General features: G+C 53.5%; 1 protein-coding gene across 2 annotated transcripts in view; it reads right to left on the reverse strand.

Annotated features, from left to right (window-relative positions):
* Nucleotides 1-3,530, reverse strand: part of RCOR1 (REST corepressor 1) — a 124,059-nt gene extending 120,529 nt beyond the window's left edge. For both annotated transcript variants that reach the window (XM_055418593.2, XM_055418592.2), the window contains exons 1-2: nucleotides 2,978-3,530; nucleotides 2,834-2,893 (exon numbers count right to left, since the gene is read on the reverse strand). In XM_055418593.2, coding sequence (XP_055274568.1) covers nucleotides 2,834-2,893; nucleotides 2,978-3,275 — 358 coding nt within the window. In that variant the 5' untranslated portion in view covers nucleotides 3,276-3,530. The remainder of the gene's footprint in view (nucleotides 1-2,833; nucleotides 2,894-2,977) is intronic.
* Nucleotides 3,531-16,191: the final 12,661 nt, after the last annotated feature.

Raw genomic sequence — 16,191 nt, forward strand, 5'->3', positions numbered from 1 at the left:
TGTTTTGCAAGTGCAGGAAATAACTGACCAGAGGTAGGCTAGCATAAGCACTCTTTCCTCTTATTTACTGTATACTTATTAAATTCTAAAAGAAACCAAAGCCAACTCAGCATACGATATGGCATAGAGTATGAAATAAGAGCATGGACAGTCTGGACCCCACATGGGAACAAAAACAAAGTTAAAGATATGAAACTGCATTCTGGCCTTTGTTTTTAAACCTACCTGATAAAACTTGTTCATGGTTATAAACAAAGATGTTATTTTAACTACCAAGGTCTGATCCAGTGGTCCAGTTTCAGTCTTAATTAGGTAATAAGACACGAATCAGCACTTCAGGACAACTGCGCTCTGTCCAATTTTGTTCACCATGTGTGAGGGATAACAGAAGTGCATCTTCCCTGGACTATACAGGGAATTTCAAGAGGATCTAGTTTCAACCATTTGTTTTTAAAGTTAAATAGGGTCAAGTTGGGAGACTGTGAGTAAACAAAACCTGACCTTAAAAAAAAGTCAACATTCTTCTACTAATACATCTTTACAGAGATAGGTTTTTCTGTTTTTTTTTAAAGTGGCTTCCTTATGAGTTTCACATTCACTAGTCTCTTCAAATGGTGGTAATAAAAATAAATAAATATGCATTCAAAACTCAGGAAGAGAAAAAGAAAAAGCAGTAACAATCACAATCTCAATTCCATATTATTCCTTACTTGTACTCGTGGAAAAAAACTAAGTCCAAAGACCTAAAAAAAAATTTGCTTGACATGAAACAAAATTGGTGTGTCATTTCTATTCCAAAATGGAAGTCTCCACTTCCCTTAGATTCTAAGTTAAATGAGAACACATCTTTTAAATAAAGTAGTAAAAAGTAAAGTCCTACAATTTCCAGCCATGCCTAGGAATTTGTCCCACTGCTCAGAATAGCAAAACAAGGCTTCAAATTATTTCACATCAATTAGATTCCTTTCCAGATTAAAACAAACACAAAATAGGAAATGTTAATGCCAAGAGGCAATCAACTGGACAGTAAGACTATACAGCAAAACATTTGCAGTGTTTCACTGTTTAGAATGGCAGGTCTCTGACAAATTTATGCTTGCCCCTAGTTCATCAAAACTGCAAGGACAGCTCAAAATATATGCTCCTATTACATGTGCTGTTTCAAAGAGAACAACTCCAAAGAAGTCTGCCTCATTCCTAACAAGGCAGAGCTAGGCATCAACATTTAGAACAATATCAGAAATCTAATTCTCGCTGTTGCCATCAAATATGCACTTATCTTTAGTCACAGTCAACATATTTAAATAAAGCTTTCAAAATGAATGTAACCAAAATGTACCCAAAAACTGACCAACTTACTAAAAGTTGATTTTTTTTTAACTATGTGGGGGAAATTTGGTGAAGAGCTTTGCTTTATGGTCTGTGTATTAAAACAAAGATGGACTTGACCTACAAAATGAAGATAGGGTCAACTGTAACCAAAAAACAGTATGCTTCCCCTGGTGGCCAACCAAGGAATGGAGAAGGCATGCACAGGGGAGAAGCAGCCTGGCCTGGAGTCCCATCCTGTCGCTCTTATAAATGAGAAGTGACGACCAAAAAAGGAAGACATGGGGGAAGGGGAAACTATAGGAAGACCAATCGAAGTTTAAAAGGAATACAAACCTGGGCGTCAGACTGCAGATACTTTAAGAGATTTAAATCACCAACAGACCAAAACTGTAGAAGGCAAATGCGGGAAAGGTCATTTATTTCCAGAAAACCCAACAGCTCACTCAGGGATGCCTACGTATTTTCACTTCAAAGAACACCGAGTTTCATACCTTAATAACAGCTTAAGAGCAATCACCTTTTTCAAGGGCTAGGTCCTCGCAATTTTCTGCAGTCTTGTTTCCAAGGAAAAGCATTTATGCATTTATTCTCTCAAATAAACTCGTGGTGTAACCTACATAGAGAAGCACCAGTTCTAAAGCCCTCCAACCAGGACGACTGTTAACTCCAGTTCCACAAGGTTCTCTTTTGAATTTGATTTCTGAAATAAAACCCACGTCCTTTCAAACATTTTCCACGCCAACAATCTTTAAAGACAGTCTTATACGGAGACAAGCTAGAATCTCACTGACGAATTCCTTTGTCTGGTAGGATTTTTCTGGTACTTTGAATTTGCTTGCACACAGAAGAGCAGCAAGGGTAATAAATGTTCCAAGCAAGGGGGTTGGGATGCCTTGGAGGTGTTAGGCTAAAGCTTTCTGAGGGTTCTAACCTTTCACAACCCCTTCCTTTAAAAAAAAAAAAAAAAGGAAATAACACACAATTCACAAATAGGTCCTAAAAATCTAACTGCCACCAGTAAGCCTCTCTTCCCCGGGCAGGCGCCCTCTGGGAAGCACACTTCTTTTACTAACTGGTTTTGGGGGGAATCTCAGGACGGGAGGGAAGTCGGGGACAGGCAGGAGCCTGGGGGACGGCAGGAGAGGGCACGCGGGGCAACCTTCCGCAGGGGAGAGGCGGGTCCGAGGCGGTCCCGAGCCCTGGGGCGCTCGCAGGAAGCTAAGTCTTCGGCGCGCGGCCACCCCCGCCCGGCCCCGGCGCGGCTCGCGCGGACCGGGGACGCCGGAACCCCGGGCCCGGTGGCCAGGTGTGGCCGGCGCGCCGCCGCCTCGCGAGCGACCCTCGGGCCTCCCCGGGGTGGGGGGCGGGGGGCCCGGCCCGCCGGCAGGACACACTGGCGCGAGCGTCTCCCCGCGGACGGCAGGACCCACACCCACAGAAAGAAAAGTTGTCCGAGGCCGTCCGCCCCCTCGGGTCGCCGGCCGGCCCGGGCGCTACTCACCGGGGTCGAAGTCGGGCACCACCGCCTGGTACTGGGGTCCGACCCGCATGCCGCCGCCACCTGCGGGGAAAGCAGAGGGGGGCGGTCAGCGCGCGGACGGGCGGGCGGGCGCGCGCGGGGGCGGCGCAGGCGGCTGCCACCTACCGTGCTCCTCGTCGCTGGACGAGCCGGAGCTGCCTTCCTCCCAGGAGTTGCTGCTGCTGTTGCCATTGGGCGCCGCCGCCGCCGCCAAACTTTTATTCTGCCCATTATTGGGGGCGGCGGCGGCCGAGGCGGCGGCGGAGGCGGCGGCGGCCGAGGAGGCGGCGGCGGCCGAGGCGGCGGCGGCGGCCGAGGCGGCGGCCGAAGCGGCGGCGGCGGCCGAGGCGGCGGCGCTGGACGCGTTGTTCCTCCCTCTCCGCTTCCCTGAGACCTCGGGGCCCTTCTCCACCATGGCCGGCATCGGCGGGGGGCCCGGGCCGGGCGAAAGTGACGGGGGACCCCGCGGCGCCTGAGGAGGCGGGGTGGGGGCGGGGGGGTGCGCCGGGCCGGGGGAGGGGGTGCGGGCGGGCGCGGCCGGAGCCTGCGGGCGCGAGTCGGGGCTGAGGCGGCCCTGGCGGGCGGAGCGCGGAGCCGCTTCAGGCCCCCCGGCGCCGAGCCCGGCGCAACTTTCGCTCTCCTCGCCGCCCGCACTTCACTGGCTCCAACTACTCCGGGAGCAGCGAGCGGGAGGGGAGGGGGGCGGGGCCTGGGCCAGCAGCGAGGTGAGGCGGGGAAAGCCGCGCGCAGCCCAACCCGGCGCGGGGAGGCAGTGGCTCCGCCCCCCGCGCGCCCCCATTGGCTCTCGTGAGATTTGGACGGCGAGCGGCAGCCCGGTTGGCTGCGCGCAGCCGTCCGTCCGAGGGGCCGGGGCGGGAGAGCGGGGAGGGGGTGGTGCCAGGCTTCCGTTGGTCAGGTTCGGTTGACGCGTATCGCCCGCTGTACGTGGTTTGAGGTTTGCCGTCTCTCTACGCCCCATGATCCATCTCTCTAGGCAATAGCGAGGAGTTAGCCGCCCTCCCCGCCCCCTCCTTCTGCCGGCACCCCGCGCCCGGCTTCCCCGAGCGCACCCCGCCCCGACCCCGCGGCCCGGGCCCCTGCGTTCCCCGGAGGGCTCCGCCGAGAGCCCCACGGGTTTCCTGAAGGGAAGCACGCGCGACGCGAGAGCGGAGGCCGAAGGCGAGGTCGGGACTACTTTCCCCCTCGCGCGGAGGACTACCTCTCGCAGTTTGAATGGGCTCTTATACAAAGAAGGGAAACTAATTGGAAGAAACTAATTGCGGCCCCGCCGTTCCCACGGGGTTCTGGGGGGGTGTCTCCGCGCCGGGGGCGGCGCCGGTGCCTGGGGATAGAGTTCCCAGGTGGCGGTGTCTCCTGGAGTCGCAGGAGGCAGTGTGGAGGCTCGGGGTGCGGGGCGGGGTTTTGGTGGGGCTTTCTGCTAATTGGGGGGTGGGGAGACGTTGGAAGTGGCCGCAATAGCCCGAGTTTCGGGGCGCCGCCGCGCCTGCGAGGCCGGAGGGGAGGGTCCTGAGCGGGGACCTTGCCCGGACGCAGAGTCGGGGTGCGGGGTGGTGGGGGTCCCCCTGCCATCCCAGATGGCCGTTTGCAGAGCTGTGCAGGGGCCGGATTGTCCCGGGGTGGGGAAGGGAGCCCTTAGAAAACGGGGACGGGGGTCCAAGAAGGGTAACGGGGGCAGAAGCCGTTTTCATCGCAAGCTCTCGGTAGGGAGAGGAGGGTCAACTTCCTCCGAGGCAAGAGCCACTTTTCTGGATCTGCCGCCTGCCCGGCCTCCGCCGCTCCACCCTGGACACCCCGGTGCGGAAACCCTCGACCCAGCCCGAAACATCCTCGCCCTGGACAGTGACCAGTGGGCCCAGGGGCTGCTTTTATAACTGCGAGGGGGGGTGGGAGAGTGTGTGACCCCCTCCCCGCCAGGTCTGTATCTGCCCCACCCCCACCGATTCCCTCAAACAACGCGTGCTCTTCACACATAATCGGGAGGCGAGAGAAGGTCTATAAATGAAAAAAATTTTTTTTTATTTTAAATGCAGCGGATGGCTATTTTTCTTTTAAGTTACTTTGAACCTGCGCTTAATATGGGGACAGTTTACACCAGCTCTGGTTATAAATAGGTACAGGGAGAGATCTGGAGTTTGTTGGTTTTAAAAGCCTGAATAAATAAGCAAAGATGTTCTCCTCCACGTTTTCTGCAGCATGGACTGTCATTATTACTTCAATTAAGTGACCACGTTAACTTCTGCCCGAAGGGCCTGTAAGAAAAGGCGCTGTGCCCTCGCCGTGGAGGAGACGTGCCCCCACCGAGTTCAGGGTCTCCACTCCTGGATTCCCCTTAAAAGGACACCCGTCTCCTTGGAGAGCCCAGGTGGTGCAGGTGTGTGCACCCCACCCCACCCCCATAACTCCCCACCAGCCGCAGTGGGAGGATACAGGCAGCAAAGCCAAAGGTTAGGAACCAGAAGCGGCCTTCACACCTGGCTGAGGGCTGTTCTCATCTCCGGGGGAGCACTGCATGAGGAATGAGGTTGAGAATACTGCCTTGCTCACTTGGTGTCTATGGAGCTTTACTAGCAGACTCTGGAGAGATTAGCCAACGAGGGTACATGGCTGATACTGAATCATTTATTAGGGTCACAGGGAAGACGCAGGATGTGGGGTCACCAGTCCCACCTGTACCAAACCCCAAGGTTGGAGCTACTTTCTAGCTGCGTAATGACAGCGGATACATCACTGGACCTTCCAGCTAGTCACTTTTTTCAACAAATATATAACAGCTAACATGTGCCAAGCCCAGTTCTAGTTTGACTCCGAAGTCACACAGAATTCCATACTGGCTGTGACCCTCTCAGCTTCCTGGTCTGTAAAACACAAATAATAGTACTTACCTCCTAGCCTGCTGGATTTTTACAAATTCCATCTCCCCATCCCCTCTCCTTCCACCTGAAGCAACCCTGCAACCTAAAGGAAAGCCCCTTTCCTGCCCCTGCCTATTGTTGAGGGGCAGGCAAGGGGGCCCACATACAGCCCTTCTGATTGGGAATCTGTGATGTCAGACTTCAAGCTGGCACTCCACAGAGTCAGCAGCCCTACCATGTTTTCTGGGGACACTCTCCCCACCCTCTGAGACTAAGATTTCACACCCTCTTCCCTCTCTTTACACACCTCCCACAGCCCTTCTGCCCTCAGTCCCAGCAAATGACCTCACCTTATTTCTAAAGTGAGAAAAACTGAATCCATCAGATGGGATCTCTCATCTTCCAGTCCCCAAACTGACACATCTCCCTGCCTGGCATCCACCTCCCCCTCAGGCTCTCCCACCCCATCTTGATCTCAAGCACCCACCTCCTGCTGCCCTCCCCTTGCTGCTCTCCGGTACCATCAACTTCTCTCTCTTTTCCCTTGGGTACCATTTTCCAAAATAAAGGGGGGGAGGGGACTCACCATTGCTCCCAAGCCCCCTTCTGCCTACCCCCCCCCCATAGAAAACTCCAGAGACTAGTCTAAACCTGCCTTCTCCACTCCCTCTCTTCCCAGTCTCTCCCCACTCCACCCCAGCAGGGATTTATCCCTACCCTGAACTATTGCTAAGGTCACCCACAAGCTCCCTCCTGCCCAATGCAGCGGTCACTTCCTGTACTCAGTGCACTTAGCAGCAGCTCGGTCTGCCACTCCTTTGGAAAATTCCCTCACTTCTCTGGACTTGTTCCTCCTCCTCCTTCACAGACCACTCCCCCCTCAGCGCCCTTTGCAGCTTCCACCCTCTCCTTCCGACTTGTAGGTGTTGGGGTTCCTCCTGGACCCCCTTCTCTGTGCCTGATGTATCATAGGAACTCGTTAAATATTTGTTGAGTGAAAAATGATAGAGAACACAGGCTGCCTGTGCATGCACAGAGCAGGAGCCAAGCCCAGTGAGGAGAGGGTTCCTGGCACAGGTGAGGTCTGACGGAGACAACGTCAAATTCGCCCTTGAGGAGGACCTCGGGTTTTGTCAGCCCAGCATCTCCCAAGAGGCAGCCCCTGCGCACCACCCTCTCCCATCTGTTGGCTTGGGGCTTCCCCATCCCTGACCAGGACGTGACCCAGGTCTGGCCAATCAGAGGGCCCCAGAACTCTGGCTGCAGTGATTGGCTCCACAAGGGCACGTGACCTGGTCAGGCCAATCAAGGCTCTCGCCTGAACTTTTTCTTGGAGCTCTCAGGGAGGAAGGGATCTCACTCCCTGAAATCAGGACCCAAGGCTCTAAAGCCTAGAACTTCCAAGGCCAGGCCAGGGATGGGACAGGCGAGACGGGCCGCGGGACCAGAAGCTGGAGGAGGCACTTGCCCTGCGAGGGCTCGCTCGCCCACGCCAGTCCAGGCCCTGTTCCCTGGACCTCTTCTTACACCCCCAGTCTATGCAGAAAGGCCAGTTGAGTCTGATACAATCTTCTGACCTGTCACCGCTGCTCATGCCCCGTAAGCCAGGCCTGAAACCCTGGCTTTTTAAATAGAGCCATTGGAGATCCTGAGATAGATTGGAGATCCTGCTACAACTCGAAGAATCCTGGATGATACAAATAACACTAACCCAGTGCAGAAGGAGAGAACGGATATGCTGTGCTGTGCTTAGTCGTTCAGTCATGTCCTACTCTTTGCGACCCTGGGGACAGTAGCCCACCAGGCTTCTCTGTCCCTGGGGATTGTCCAGGCAAGAATACTGGAGGGGGTTGCTGTGCCCTCCTCCAGGGGATCTTCCCAACCCAGGTTGGGAATACCTGGGAATCGAACCCAGGTCTCCCACATGCTGGCAGAGAAATAGCACCTTCTCTCCTGTGAAAGGCTTAAAGATAATAGCTAATGTCTTCAGGTATATAACTCTGCCTGGTTCTGATCTTGGGTTCTTTTAATCCACCCAGTAATCCCATGGGGCTCATCCATGCCTTGTAGGTAAAGAAACTGAGGCACCTAGAGGTAAAGGCATCTGTCTGAACCACGTGGCCCCACGTGCCCCGCAGCAGGTCTCAGCCACAGAGCCATGCAAGCCACATGCCTCACCAGAGACCTAGGAAGGCAGGGAGGACCAAGTCTGAGAATGCGGGTAACAGACCTTGTTTGAGTCTACACACACTGTGTGAGTCTGCCTGTGTGCGTGCTCAGTCATGTCTGACTCTTTTGCAACCAGCTAGTCTCCTCTGCGGAGAAGGCAATGGCAAGCCACTCCAGTACTCTTGCCTAGAAAATCCCATGGACAGAGGAGCCTGGTGGGCTACAGTCCATGGGGTCGCTACTAGTCGGACAAGACTGAGCGACTTCACTTTCACTTTTCACTTTCACACATTGGAGAAGGAAATGGCAACCCACTCCAGTGTTCTTGCCTGGAGAATCCCAGGGATGGCGGAGCCTGGTGGGCTGCCGTCTATGGGGTCGCACAGAGTCGGACACGACTGAAGCGACTTAGCAGTAGCAGCAGCAGCAGTCTCCTCTGTCCATAAGATTTCCCAGGCAAGAATACTGGAGTGGGTAGCCGTTTCCTTCTCCAGGGGATCTTCCCAACCCAGGGGTCTAACCCTCATTTCCTGCATTGGCAAGGGGATTCTTTACCAACTGCGCCATCTGGGAAGCCCTCTGATTGTACACATAGTGTTTATAATTGTTTTTTAAATATTTATTTCATTTATTTGTATATCTGGCTGCCCCAGTTCTCAGTTGCAGCACGCAGCATCTTCAGTCTTTGTTTCGGGACCTTTCAGTAACGGCATGTGACCTCTTGGTTGTGGCACACGGAATCTAGTTCCTTGACCAGGGATCAAACCCCAGGTCCTGGTTTGTTTGCAAGCATGTTGTCTGGACCACTAGGGAAGTCCTATGTTTATAATTCTTACTACTACTCTTTTTTTTTTTTTTAGTATTATTGTTAGATGACTTGTTAGAAATTTGCTAGGCAAGGAATAGCTTCTACAAAGCTGGAGCCAGGAAGAAGGGTGTGTGCTGGGCTGTGGCAGAAAAACACCCAGACAGCCAGTCCTGGGAGGGTTCATTCCTCCAGAAGACTCTTCAGAAACTGAGATTCCAGGCAGAAATTTAAGCTATCCTAGGAGTTCTTAACCTGTAACCTGTGGATAGAGCTCAGAGGTACCATGAACACTGGAGGGTAGTTACAGGTTTATTTAAATGAACATTTAGCTGAAATCTATCATTTTCTTCAATTATAAATGTAGGTGGTATTAACAATGGCTAAGGCTCTATCTACCTATAGAAATCATGATACTGTTTCATCACATTACCTGTTGGAGAGATCTCAGAACAGTGTGTACACTCAGCTCCAAAATCACAGCAGATATTAGATCTGCCTCCAGATCTTGTTACTTAAATGTGTTAATAACTGAAGAAAAACTCAAAATGGATCATGTACCTAATCGTAAGAGCTAAACTATAAAACTCTTAAGAGAAAATGCAGGAATAAATTTTCATTTCACAAGGAGAGACTCAGAGTTAAGCACAGACTTCTTAAACAGAATTCCAAGAGCATAAGGAACAAAAAGGAAAAAAGTATATAAATTGGACTTCATCAAAATTTAAATATTTTGTGTTTCTTTTACAGATGATACTGTCAAGAAAGTTAAAGACAATCCACACAATGCAAGATGATATTTATAAATCATACCTGACAAAGGGTTTGATCTAGAATATGTAAAGAACTTTCACAACTCAATAATAAAAGATGAATAAGCCAATGTATTTATTTATTTTTGACTGGGCTGGGTCTCCGGTGCTTTGCAGGCTTTTCTCTAGTTGTGACGAGCAGGGGCTCCTCTCTAGTTACGACGTGCAGGCTTCTCTTCATGGTGGCTTCTCTTGCTGTGGAGCGGGGGCTCTCGGGTGAGAGGCCTTCGGTAGTTGTGACTGCTGGGCTCTAGACCACAGGCTCGGTAGCTGTGGTGCGCGGGCTTAGTTGTCCCATAGCATGTGGAATCTTCCCAGATCAAGGATTGGGAAAACCCATGTCTCCTGCATTGGCAGGCGGATGCCTTACCACTGAGCCACCAGGGAAGCCCTAAACCAATTTTAAAGTGTGTAAAAGTATCTAAACATTTCTGTGAAAAGGATATACAAACGGCCAATAAGCACATGAAAAGATGCTCAGCAACAGCCACCAGGGAAATGAAAATCAAAACTTCAATCAGATAACACCAGGTATCCATCCCATAGGATGGCTATCATTAAAAAAGAGTGGTAATAACAAGTATTTGGGAGGATGAGGAAACGTTGAAACCCTCATACACTGCTGGCGGAAATGTGAAATGATGCAGCTGCTTTGAAAAATAGTCTGGCAGTTCCTCAAAAAGTTAAACATAGAGTTACCATGCAACCCACCAATCCCACTTTTAGGTGCATAACCAAAAGAATGAAAACATATACCCACACAAAAACTTGTGCACAAATGTTCATAGTGGTATTATTCACAATAGTCAAAAAGTGGAAACAGGGACTTCCCTGGTAGTCCAGTGGTTAACACTCCACTTTCCAAATAAAATGTCATGTCAAAAAAAAGCATAAAGAATCCACCTTCCAATGCGGGGGACATGGGTAGGATCCCCGGTTGGGGAACTAAGATCCCACAGGCCTCAACACAACTAAGCTCACACACTGAAGCTGGAGAAGTTCACGAGCCACAGCAAAGACCCCACGCAGCCAGCATAAAAGGGGAAAAAAAGTGGAAACAGCGCAATGTTCATCAACTGATGAACGGCTAAACAAAATGTAGTCTATTCATAAGATGGAATTTGTTTAACTTCATTATACAATTAATTTTTTTTGGCCTCGTCACAACATGTGGGATCTCGGTCCCCCCATCAGGAACTGAACCCGTGCCCCCAGCAGTAGAAGCCCAGAGTCCTAACGACTGGACCACCGTAAGATGGAATATTATTCAAGCCTAGAAAGGAAAAAATAGACACATGCTACGGTATAGATGAGACTTGAAAACATGACGTTAGATGAAAGAAGCCAGTCACAGAGTGCAATGCCATTTATAGACAATGTCCAGGGTTGACAAATGAATACAGACAGGAAGAAACATGCAGATAGCCACGGGCTGGGAGAGGAGGGCACTAGGGAGTAATGCTGATGGGCATGGGGTTCCTGTCTGAGGCGATGGGATGTTCTCACACTGCTGGTAGTGCTGGTCCCAGACTCTGAATACACTAAAAACCATTGAATTGTACAGGTTTCCCAGGTGGCGCAGTGGTAAAGAATCCACCTGCCCATGCAGGAGAGGCAAGAGATGGAGGTTTGATCTCTGCTAATTGTGTCCAACTCTTCGTGACCCCTTGGACCAAAGCCCTCCAGGCTCCTCTGTCCATGGGATTCTCCAGGCAAGAATACTGGGGTGGGTTGCCATTTCCTCCTCCAGGGGATCTTCCCAATCCAGGGATCAAATCCATGTCACACACATGGGCGGGCAGACTCTTTACCACTGAGCCACCTGGGAAGTCCATGGGGTGGCCAAGAGTTGGCCACGACCGAGCAACTGAGCACACACACACACATTGAACTGTACCCTTGAAATGGGTACATTGTATGGCTCGTGAGTGGTTTCAGTAAAGCTGTATTCAGTCAAGCCTCCCCGCTGGGCCTGGACGTCTCAGGTCCAGCTCCCCGCATCGGCCTCCTCTGGCTGATGAAGTCCTGACTTCGCTGGGATGCCAGGGCCAGCATGGTGACCACAGGAAGGGCCCCTTAGGTCCTGTCTTGCAGCTCCCTGCTCAGTCAGGTCCCCACTGTGCAGTCTGTCCGCCCCCAGGTGGAGTCTTGCAGCCTCAACCCTCCCATCACAATGAAGGTCGGAGGCCCAGTCAGAGCCTGCCATCAGGGAAGGACTCAGGAGCAGAAGTACCAGGGCCAGGTCCTTCTTGCCCTGTTCCTGCCGCCCTTCCTTCAAGTATCCACAGGAATATGTCCCTCTTTATCTAAGAAGCCTCCCCAAGAGGATTGGGAGATGGCCACAGGCCTGGGGTAAATCGTGGGGAGGAGTGCAGCCTACAGGCCTGTGGAAGGTCAGCTGAGACAGACCCCAGCCCTAGGCCTGCAGGTGGCCACAGGGAGTCTTCTTGCTGGAGATCAAAGGCCCTGCAGCCCCAGGCCTGTGTCATTTCCCCACTTTGGGGGACCTCTGCCTTCCTGGGGTTGCTTGGGGCATTCCTCTCCCACCAGGCCACATGGCCCACTGCGTCACGTCTCAGCTCGTGGTCACCTCCTCCAGGGAGCCCTTCTGCCCTCCCTGACCCCTGTCCCGGCCTGGGTCCCTGTGAGCCTGCTTCCTGGCACCGGTCACAATGATAACCACCTCGTGTGGCTCTGTCTTTCTCTCCTTCTGGAAAGTAAGTTCCACGAGGCCACTCTGTGGTCTGAGGGCCTCACGCACAGCAGGGTTCGTTAAATCACCCCTGGTAAGGGTCCTGGGGTCAGTCTGGGATGTTTCGACAAAACCCGAGTCAGAGTGTAAACGTGTGGCCATGCAATAAACACTGGGCATGTGTGGCTTCCCAGGCAGCCCCACGGCTGACAGATGCCAGTTTTCAGGCTGCCGCCAGCTGCACCCAGACATTTAGACACTCAGAGAGAGACAGGGTGTCTCTCATCTAGAAACTGCCTTCCAGCGTGTGGTTTCCTGTCCGAGGACGCACCCCTTATCTACAAGAGGGACAGTGGGAGTTAGCTACTCCTCCCCACCCCAACTCCACAGGATGCTGTGTCAGAAAAACGCAAATGTGCTAAAGTCCCCCTAAGACAGACGGATACACGGATAGGGGAGACAGATGGCCCTGGCAGGTGATTGTGGGAGCGCTGGGTCCTGGAGACATGTCACTGCCACAGGTGCCAGGCTCAAGGGAGCATTGAGGGGTCTTCTCCTGGGCAGGGTAGCTCAGGATACCTGGACAGTTCCTCCTCCCTCCCAGCTTGAATGTGTGTCGGACACCATCCCTTTGCCCCAGGACATCCAGACAATGTGTGTGCATGCTTAGTCGCTCAGTCCTATCCAACTCTTGGAGACCCCATGCACTGTAGCCCAGCAGGCTTCTCTGTCCGTAGGATTTCCCAAGCAAGAATACTGGAATGGATTGCCATTTCCTCCTCCAAGGAATTTTCCCCACCCAGAGATTGAACCCGAGTCTCCTCTCTCTCCTGCATTGGCAGGCAGATTCTTTACCACTGCGCCACCTGGGAAGTCCCAGGACAGCCAGAGATCATCTTTAAAACAGGAACTGGAACCTGCCTTCCCAATTCGCAACCCCCAGGCTTCCTGCTGAGGATAAAATTCAAAGCCTCCTCGGCAAGCTCCAGGCCCTGGGTGGGTATGGGTCTCCCCTCCCGCCCTCCGATCCCTGCCCACCCAGTACCCTCCTCCTGGACTTGGCACAGGCTGTTCCTGGCCAGGAGCCCCTGCCCCCCACGCTGCCACTGCCTCCTCCCGGGAGCCTTCAAGCCCCCTCCTCCAGCAGCAGGGCCCCCCCGCGGGCCCTCAGCTCTATCTCATCGGCAGCTGTGGCTCTCCCTTCTCGGCTCTTATCACTCACTCACTAGCCTCCACCCTGGCACCAGGGCCTGCCTGTCTGTGCCACTTACAGCGCGCTCCAGCCCTGGCCGGTGCCTGGCCGAGAGGAAAATACACCTCCAGGATCTCCTCGTGGCGTCCATGTGGGCCTCAGTGAAAGTTAGGGGTTCTGATGGGTGACACCGGAGGAAGGCATCCTTTCAGGCAAGGGCACAACTCAATAGTGTCGGGCCAATTTACCAAACACCCAGCATTTTCAGAGCCAGGGGAGGGGTGGGGCAGCCCCACTCCATCTCCGGGTCGCAGCCTCCGCCTGTTCAGACTCCCCTCTGAGGAGCAGGGGAAGCCTGTCCCTGAGGGCTGCCTCAGAAATCTCAGGAAGCCTTCGAAGGAATGAAACGATGGTCAGTGGAGACCATTCGCTCACCTTCAGTCTTGCCCCAGAAAAGAAAAGAAAGCGAAGTTGCTCAGTCGTGTCCGACTCTTTGTGACCCCATGGACTGTAGCCTACCAGGTTCCTCCATCCATGGGATTTTCCAGGCAAGAGTACTGGAGTGGGTTGCCTTTTCCTTCTCCAGGGGATCTTCCTGACCCAGGGATCAAACCCGGGTCTCCACCATTGCAGGCAGACACTTTACCCTCTGAGCCACCAGGGAAACCCTCAGTCTTGACCCAAGCCCCACCAAAACGAACAGAAATAAGAGCAGCAAAATCTTGGAAGCCAAAAATCAGGTGGGTGAGTGGTCACTGGCTTCACCCACAGCTAGAGCTGGTTCCAAGTCCCGCTGCAGGGGAAGCCGAGGGGTCACCCCTAACTGTGCAGACCCCCAAAGCCCTCCCATCCACACTGCAAGCACCAGGCCTACCTCCCTTCCCCCGCGCCCGGCCCAGGGGAAGGCGGGCTCATTACTGTCTGGTGTATTCAAACCTCCTCATGTCAACCCAATGAACTAAGGCGTGTGACTCCAGGTGGCAGAGCCAGCCAAGGATGGAGCAACCCAGCCGAAGAAAGGCATGAACCGTGGGCAGACAGACACCGTGTGGATAAGCCTGAGAGCAACATGCTAAGCGAAGGAAACGGGCCCACAGTGTCTGACTCCGTTTCTGTGCAATACAGAACAGGCAAGTCCACAGAGACAGCAAGCCGATCTGGGCTGCGCGGTGCTGGGGAAGAGGGAATAGAAGTGACTGTTTATGGGGCCGGGGCTTCCTGCCGAGGCGAGGAGAAGGGTCTGCACCTGACAATAGAGATGGTTGCACAATACTGGGGATGGACCTAACTGCAGCTGCGCTACAGGCAGGCGCCAAAATGGTAAAATGATGCATCTTATGTGTATTCTCTCTCTCTCTCTCTCAAACACACACACACACACAGACATTGAGGGGCCAGAGTTGGAGCCCAGGCTTCAAATTCAAGGCCAGGAACCCCTGACAGGGCCAGAGGGGATGGTGGGGCAGGTGGTAGACAGCCTTGCATCTGGACACAGCTGTGCACCCTGCACTCTGTCCCTCAGCCTGCCAACCCCAGCTCTTTTTTTTTTATTATGATTTTTATAATTTTGATTTGTTTTGGCTGTGCTGGGTCTCTGCTGCTGCAGCTTCTCTCTGGTCGTGGAGAGAGGGGGCCCCGTCTAGCTTCAGTGCGAGGGTTTCTCAGTGCGGTGGCTTCTCTGGCCGTGGAGCATAGGCTCTGGGGTCCGTGGGCCTGCTAACTGTGGCTCCCAGGCTCCAGAGCACAGGCTCAGTAGTTGCAACGCATGGGCTTAGCTGCCACCCCAGCTCTTGCCTGGATTCTCGGGCTAGGAGCCCGAGGTCCCAGAGGAGGACGTGGTCTGTGATGGAGCAGCCTGGGTGTCAGGCCCGACTGTCACAGAGACAGAAGCACTCGGGCCTGAGCACCAGCCCGTGCTCCCTGAGTGGGAGATGCTGCTGGCACTATCCGCCCCTGGCCTCCTCTCTCGCTTACCCCTTGGTGATCCCAGGCTGGCTCGTGGCCTTAAAGAACACCTCTACCCGATGGCTCCCATGTCTATGTCTCCAGCAGAAACTCACCCCTCAAGCCCGGCCACCCGCTCCATCTGCCCAGGACTGTCTGGCAGGCCCGTGGGCATTTCACCCTGGGCCCCACCCTGGGGAATGTCACCCCTTCTCCCACATTCTCACTTCACAACTTTGGAAGCACCTTGCTTGGCTTCTCTCCTCCTCAAACTCCACACCCACCCGCCATCTGCTCCGCCCCCAGGCATTTGCAGAATCCAGCCTCCACGGGCCCCGCCCGGGAAAAGACCTGTCACCTCTCACCTGGACTGTTACGACTGGTTTCTTGGCCTCTGCCAGAGAAAGACGGTAAAAGAAGAAACCAGATCACGTCATTCCACTGCTCTAAACCCTCCACGGGCTGCCCTGGTGGCTCAGACGGTAAAGAATCTGCTTGCAATGCAGGACATCTGGGATTGACCTCTGCGTCAGGAAGATCCCCTGGGGAAGGGAATGGCTACCCACTCCAGTATTCTTGCCTGGAGAATCCCACGGACAGAGGAGCCTGGCGGGCTACAGTCCACGGGATCGCAGAGTCCGACACCACACTGAGTGACTAACACTGTCATTTTCAGACCCTCCAGTGGCTTCCACGTTATTCAGAATGGAAACAAAGGCTTTCCAGGGGCTCAGAAGGCCCCACCCAAGCAGGCCCCTGGGCCCTCTTGAACCCTGTCTTGTCACCTGGCCTCCTCTCTGTCACCATTTGGCTGTAGCCCTACTACCCTTCCTGCTGCTCCTCGAGCAAACCA

Source organism: Moschus berezovskii, chromosome 21, assembly GCF_049115385.1.
Source record: "Moschus berezovskii isolate FMDL1 chromosome 21, NW_MosBer_1.0, whole genome shotgun sequence".
NCBI classification, from domain to species: Eukaryota; Metazoa; Chordata; class Mammalia; order Artiodactyla; family Moschidae; genus Moschus; species Moschus berezovskii.